Here is a 7,588-nt window from a genome sequence, read left to right as displayed (position 1 = left end):
AATGTCTTTACTGAAAGAGTGGTGAAACATTGGAACAGTCTGCCCAGGGAAGTGGTTGAGTCCCCATCCCTGGAGGTATTTAAAAGACATGTAGATGAGGCACTTAGGGACATGGTTTAGTGGGCATGGTGGTGTTGGGTCGACGGTTGGACTCGATGATCTTAGAGGTCTTTTCCAACCTTAATGATTCTATGATTCTAGGTCGTGGGAAAGGTAGGTCCTCTCCTACTATGCCCAAGCTACAATGTGTGTCCTATTAGTACACCAAACCTATAGTAAGACTGAAATAAGGCAAGGGGTTTTTTTGGATCAATTTATTTTTGGTTACATTTTAAACTGCATGTTTTCTTTCTAGCTTCTGGAAAGAAAGTAAGTCTGAAAAAAATATTTTGGAAGATATTTTAGAAAAGGAAGATTTGTTTGAAAAGGTGAACAATCCCATCTCTCAAAAAGACAGAAATTCAGAAAGACATAATTTGATGGATAGGTTTTAGCCACCTTGACCCAGGACATGGTACTAACGGTCACTAGTGATCTAAATCCTTCCGGGCTCCTTGTAGATTAAGCATATTTTGTTTTTATGTTGTAAACAAAGAAATTAAAGGCAGTTCATGAGAGAAGCTTTGCACAAATTCACACATACAAGACAGGATGGGAATATCAAGCCTGATCTCCAACACAACGTTAAAGCCAGCAATTAGCTCCACGTTAGCCTGGTCCTGATCAGCAAAGCTGTACTGACTTCAGACCACAGAGATCTGGCCAGATTTAAAACACACAAAAAAACCCCACACACAAACACATAACTTTCTGCAGCTTACCGATGTAGCTTTTCTGTCTTTCTATGCCAGAAGTATAAAATATTTTAGAACAGACTGTTCAAATTTGCTTGCAGATTTATAACTAGAACATTAATTCTCTGTGACACTTACTTTTTTCCCCTGTTTTTCTTTTAAGATACTATCTCCTGTGACATAGTAGCAATATATCAAAAACTGTAATTATGCAAAACCTTAACTAATAAAGCAAATGCCAAATTACTTCAAGGAAGGTTAGCAAGAAGGGGTATTTCATTAAGCTCGGGTAGGTTTATGTGACGTAAAATGAATACAGGACATTCTTTTGTATACATTTGCAATATCAAAAACATTTATTCTACACCCACTTTCTGTAACTGTTTTCAAGGTGATATTTCAGATGGAAGTAAGGAAACATGCTCTGAAATTCATTTTCTTCAATAAGAAACATACAGTGACAATCTCAGCATTTTCATTGGTGATTTTTTATTACTAAAAGCCCTCATACTTCTAAATGTTATATCCCAGTAACTCTTTTTTAACCCTTTAATTTGTTAAAGGATTTTAGAACTCATTCACAGCATAATTTTATGCAAGAAAACCTGTGATGTAACCTGCTCTCTCTTTTTCTCCCCTCTCCCTCTTTATGGCTACAAAATGCAAACATTAAACAAGAGGGAGGAAAGAAAGAAACTCTACTGGTTTGTAAAGAACACATAACATCACTTGTACAAATTTGCAGGCAGTGCCATTTTCATATAAAAGTGACTTATTTCAGTGGAAAAAACAACTTACTTGTTGTGATGCCCAAATTTGAAGATGGTCAAGTCCAGAAAGCAGAGCTGCAAATATAAGGAACGGGTATATTAATGGCATTCTCCACAAATGTAGGTGCTTGCATAGCTATATTATGCAAAGTAGTTGCAGAAACAACAGATCACACAACAAAATAACATTCCCATTTCCTTTTGATGCATTTAATGTTGTCAGTAGCAAAACCATCCCTAGCTCATTCTAAAGCATGTGTTGTATTTTACATGTTGGACATCACTTTGTATAGACTATGATGCGATCAAAACACTACAGCTCTTAAATGAGACATTTGCAGGCTCTGCATTGGATTTCAAAAGCAAATTAAATGAAAAAAGTGAAGCACAAACTTTTTGCCTATTTTTTTCTATTCTTATTTCCTACAGGATCACGTACCTGTCCAAGGAAACAACCGTAGTGACATAAGGTATTTCATAGATATGCAGCCAGTGCAGCTCACTCAGTGCCAAAGAGCAAAGAAAAAGCTTGTGGGAGCAGGTCTGGGCTCTGATCTAGTAGCATGGCTCTCTGTTGAATATCCCTGGGTGCAGGGCACACAGATAGCAGAAGACAACAAATGTAGAACTTGGCTAAAAACTCTTCCCCCAGAAAAAGCACAAAGGTGAGTTTAAAATGGAGAAGAACAACAGAAGAATACCTACACACATCTCTCTGTAGTGCTAGGAAATACTGCTAGTCAGACTATAAGCATCAGATCAATGAGCCCTGCTGAGCTTACTAGCTTTAATAAGTTACTGAGCAGTGAGTACATTCTGTCTGCCTGGTAGCGGTTCAAATCTATACCCCTGCTCCCCAAGCTTATTTCTCAGCAGTTATGGGAAGTATTACAATTAAATCTTTATCAAAAGATAATAGAAAATACAAAGAGGAAACAGAATTGATAAGAGACACAATGTCTTTTGCATACTCTGGCCAGACATACCTTAGCCTTGTATTGATCCTACAGGTTGTCCTTAGAGTACTTTGCAAGCAGAATCAAGCTTGACTGGCTCATTACCAAACCAGACACAAGCTCATGCCTATGCTACAAGATGCTCACAATTTGTACAGCAAAAACCCTGAAGTAAGATTCCTGGCCTCGCAGGCAGGTCTAGCACACCACAGAGCTCAAGGCAGCTACAGTAATGCCCCTTCCCAACAGCTCAGCATATAGGCAGACCAAGGTGATTTCTGCCTGAAAACAACAGTACGAACTTCTGAGAAACACTGCTTCTAGGCAGTATAATACCTAGAACATCATCACAGTGTTCATTCAGACTTTGGTGCTCTGAACCATGTCACTTTAACGGGCTAAACAGAGTTCACAATCTCTGTTCTAAAATACAGCTACCATCAGTGGTAAGGGAGGTGACATTTACCCAGGATGTAGGGAACCCAGGTTCTGATCTTTCCTCTCCCTGAAGGGGCTCAAGCCCACATTGCAGGGAACTTCTGATAAAATTCTGATAAAAGTTGCGGTACTAGAATCCTACTGAACTCACCTGCAGGTTATATATCGAGCCATCTGTACTGGAGGAGCTTGCTAAAGGAATGCTCTAACCTCAGATGATTTGGTGCAACTATCTTATTATTAGTGAATTAGAAGGGCAATTCAGCATAGCTTTCACTTCTTAAATCATTCAACTATATATTTTACATAAGTACCTTAAACAAAATTATAAACTCATCACATCAAAATTTCCAAAACACCTTCCTTTCCTTTTCCTTTCTTCTAAAATATATACCTTCCCTTCACTCAAAACCTCCTGAAACTTCAGCATCCCTATATAATAGCAGTTATTTGCTCAATTAGCAGTTACCACATCACCTGTTTACCCTTTAGGACAACTCAAACCCATAGGGATTCAAGACTGTAATCAGCAGCAGCTGCTAAATGAGCTGTTAAACCCTATCTGCAGGGGGGCAGGAACTGCTACTTGTCCAAGTTGGGCTACCCTTACTCAAATCACCTATATGGCTAATTTTAGATGTGAATATCTCCCTCCAAAAGTATGGAATATTTTTCCTGGTATTTCTTCTCTATAGTGTTCTCTAAAAGATCATTTTGTCTAGTTGGAAGCACTGCATTTTATTTGCAAGTACATATCCTTGGCATGCAAAGAAAACATGGTGTTAAACTTGAATTTGCAAATCCCCTTGACATAACAACATGATTAGAGAACCAGAGAAACCTGAAACAGCCATTCCATTAAGAATCATTAATAAAAAGACAAGTCTCTGCTTGCAGTCTGTATCCTCAGAAGGACAGCTATCTGCTATTCTTTTTAAGCAACTGAGCAGTTGTCATCTCTAGGTCACAGTTGCACTGATTTGTAATCACTATCAGCAAAAGTAGAAAAGCATTACCGAGTCTGCCAATTAATTCAGCGCAAATTTCCAGTAAAGATGGACCAGTGGAGAGCCTTGGCCCACTTCCTTCTGAGTTCAAAGGAAATACAGAGGGGGAGATTAAAATGTGGTGATCTGAGCCTGTACTTGTCTTCTTAATAGAAGGTGCATCACAGAACAGCTATCACAGTTGCTCTCTGGAGAAGCTGGCAAGTAGCAATGGCTTATACGCTGCACTTCAGGAAATCTGTGCCAAACTTCTCCAAAAACCAGGTGCCAAAAGCTAGATTCTTGTCTGTGTTTATGCACATAGTTGAATGAACTGCATTTGATTAGCTCCCATGAACTTTAGTTTAGAAGCCTGAATCACAACTGTGCAAAGTTTTAATTAGATATTCGGTCACTCTGCCCTTTCTTAAATTCCAGCCATTTATTTGCATGCTTATACACAAAGCTGGAAGCTTAGGTCTAGGAGGTAAAGTGAAAAATATAAACCTCCCCAAGCTAGTGACAGATAACTAACCTCACAAGGTAGCATAAGAAATCATTTCACCAGGAGAAGCCCATTGCTGAAAGATTGGAGTTTAGCAGTTAACTAACCATGGTGCAAAATGCTATGTTAGTACTGACTGGTAATGAAGTGATTTTAAAGAGCTATTGTGATTTTCTCATTAAACGTGACTGCTACAATATGTCTTGCCAAAGAGTAGTATAGTTTTGTCCAAAAATGGTGTATTAACTTCCAGAAATAGTGGCACATCCTCAGTTTCGGTTTAAGAAAGAGGATGGAACAAAAAGCGCATCTGATGCCTATGCAAATATTTTCTTTCCAGATCCTATTAGTCCTTAAAAAACACCTTGTTGACTAAATTCTGGCATCAGGCTAGGAAACAGTCTGAACCTACAACAGAACGTGAGATAAGACCGTTTTTCATAAATTTTGTGATTCAGTACATTCAGTTTGTACTGCAGTTTTTTCAGATTTATTGCAGTTTCAGCTCAGCTCAATGTATTGTATGCAGAGGAACTATCTCACATACAGTGTGAGTTGTCCAAGCATACAAGATGGGCAAGCAAAATTTTGTGTACCTTTTCCTGCTTATGTTTTACATAAGTCAATATTAGTCAAATCTTCGGTAGTGTTTGGTGCAATTCACAAATGCTGCACCTATTCCTTAAGTTTCCTTTTCACTACTAAAAGGAAAGAAAAGTATTCCTGTCAAGAGAAAAAAGAAATTGCTTTGCAAGAGCACACTAATCCCTACAGCCCTCCTTTTACAATGTACATTTCAGTACTATGTAGCAAATCTCAGCTGTAAGCATAGGCATTATAAAACTACCCAATTCATCCTCAAAGGAACTGCTTGCCAAATTTAACAGTCAAAAACTTGCCTCCTGTTTCCTATTCCCCTCTAAACATACACATACTTGAAAACAAGAAGTCATGGCACTCTGCAAGCCATGTGATACCCAGTATCTTTCCTGACCTTCTCAATGTCTCTTTTCCTTTTTCTCCCTCCCACATCTCTCTTTTACCATTCTTGTGTTTTGCAGTTATGTTCTCAAATTGAATTATCTCCAATTTTTATCTTTCCCCTATTAGAGGAAGGGACAGTTTGTACCCAGCTATCTACCCTATTATTTGAGATTTCCTTTCCTATTGCAGGAATGATTCAGCTGATAATGAAACAACTGCTGAGACTCCACAGCATAAACCAGCAATTTTAGTTTATCTTGATACGATACACTGCAAGTCTTGATAGGGGCTCAGGTGCTGGAAGCTGAGCTCTCCTCCCTGCAGCAGGCAGATGGCTGAAGTCAGGAACTGCTGCAGCCATCCAGAGAATGAAGTCCATGTTCTTCAGCTAGATTTCATGGACCTTTTTGACGGACTTTTACAGGACTGCAGTAGTTCCACGTTCTTGTCATGAGTTTGCTAGTAAAGCTAGTAATAAGTTAACATTCATGCTAGAGGAAGTCACTCAAACCCTGACTGTGTCTTTCTATGAAAGACTTTCCTATGAATTGAGGATTAAATAAATATTTTGGTCAATAATGTAAAATACTATTTTATGCAATGTAAGACTTATCAGATAAGTTTACCTGGAAATATGTCAAATGTTTGCACCATGATTAGTAAGGTAAAGCCAGGAAATCACAAACAGGAAAAAAATCTTATATTGTATGAGTTAAACAAGTCCTCTGACTCATTCTCTGAAAGTTAAAAGAGTAAGCACATTTCTTTTCCAGCTACACGAATAATACAACTGCAATTGGACAAGAAGTAGAGGGTTGTAATAAGATGGTGTTTCCCAAATAAGTTCATTACAGTCACCAAAAATATCTGTGAACAGGTTGCATTTAGTGGCTCAATACCTCTATGGCAATGATCATTCGTTAGGTCTCTATGTTCAATCCACAAGCATTAAGGTAACATTAATGTATTTTGGCAGAGTAACCTCCCTGAAGATATTTCAGTGGGAGAGTCGCCCCTCCAGCGTGGGCCTGGCACCCCTCTGCCGGCACGTGAGCCCCTGCCTCCGGGCAGGCCTGGCAAGGGGCCTGTACCTGTGCCGTACCCCGTGCACTCTGTGACTTCTCATGCGGGAATAAATTGCACTTCTTCCTGCCCAAAACACGCATTCTTATCCTTTCCTGTGTTGTTTGTCTGTAGAAGATTTTAAATGGCTAAAGTCGGAATATTTATAGTGGTACAAATTTTTCCTTCTCTGGTGACCTCCCCCTGTCACAGGCCTTCCCCTGCAGAAGGAGCCATGGGGGCAGCAGGGCTGGCGGCCTGCACAGAGAATGAGCTGGGGCGGCAGTGGGGCCCTGCCCTCTTCAGCCATCCCTGTCCCACAAGGGAAGCAAGCCGGGAGGGCTAGGATGGCCACAAGGTCGGCCGTGGTGAGGGGCCAGGCCCGGGAGGCCTGTGGGCCTACCTCCATGGCCTCAGACATGAGAGGAACGTAGGCAGCCGCATCCGCGTGCATGCAGACGGGCAGAACCCCAGCCAGCCCTCCCCAGCGTGGCGGGGACATGCCCGGGAGGTTGTTCTCCCAGAAATGGCAAAGCCCACCTAGTTCCTCGATATGCTTTTAGTTGTCATTAGACGTACAAGCAATTCTCACCCCAGACAATGCTAAACTGTGAATATCTGCTCTCATTAAGACAAAGAATTTCCACCATGTCCACCTTGCCAGCCTCCTGCGGTACAGAAGAGCACCTCCTGCTGCAAACCATCGTGCCCTTTGCTTGTTTTTTTTTTTAAATTAATTTCCTTGGTGGTCAGTTTCTTGAATCTGGCTTATTGCTATTTTTTTGAATGCAGCCCAAGAATGTTTCCTTCTCCCCTTACCTGCCTGATGCTTCTGAATTTCTGAGCTCACACACCAAAATCAAAGATTTTTTTTCTCTCAAAACAGCCACCATCATGCACTTCATGTCCAAGAAGCCTTTCCTAGGTTTTGGGTAGGAAGACCTCGCTGGCACTGAGCCTAGAGTTGCGTGAAGAAAACAAGCCAATGCCTCCTAATAATTCTTCATTTGCTTCCCCTGTTTACAGATAAACTATACAGATGTTAAGTGGGATCATCTAATTCTTCTGGTGAGCATGATGAGTTTGCACAAAA

The 7,588-nt window shown here is 40.4% G+C and overlaps 1 protein-coding gene across 1 annotated transcript in view; it reads left to right on the top strand.

Moving 5' to 3' along the window:
* Positions 1–3,167, top strand: part of LOC103904015 (regulator of G-protein signaling 13) — a 32,233-nt gene extending 29,066 nt beyond the window's left edge. The window contains 2 exon segments of the mRNA XM_009285344.2: positions 1,994–2,229; positions 3,116–3,167. Coding sequence (XP_009283619.2) covers positions 1,994–2,229; positions 3,116–3,167 — 288 coding nt within the window.
* The last annotated feature ends 4,421 nt before the right edge of the window (positions 3,168–7,588 follow it).

This window comes from Aptenodytes forsteri, unplaced genomic scaffold (genome assembly GCF_000699145.1).
Source record: "Aptenodytes forsteri isolate BGI_AS27 unplaced genomic scaffold, ASM69914v1 Scaffold104, whole genome shotgun sequence".
NCBI lineage: Eukaryota > Metazoa > Chordata > Aves > Sphenisciformes > Spheniscidae > Aptenodytes > Aptenodytes forsteri.
This window is presented reverse-complemented; position numbering and strand designations above follow the sequence as displayed.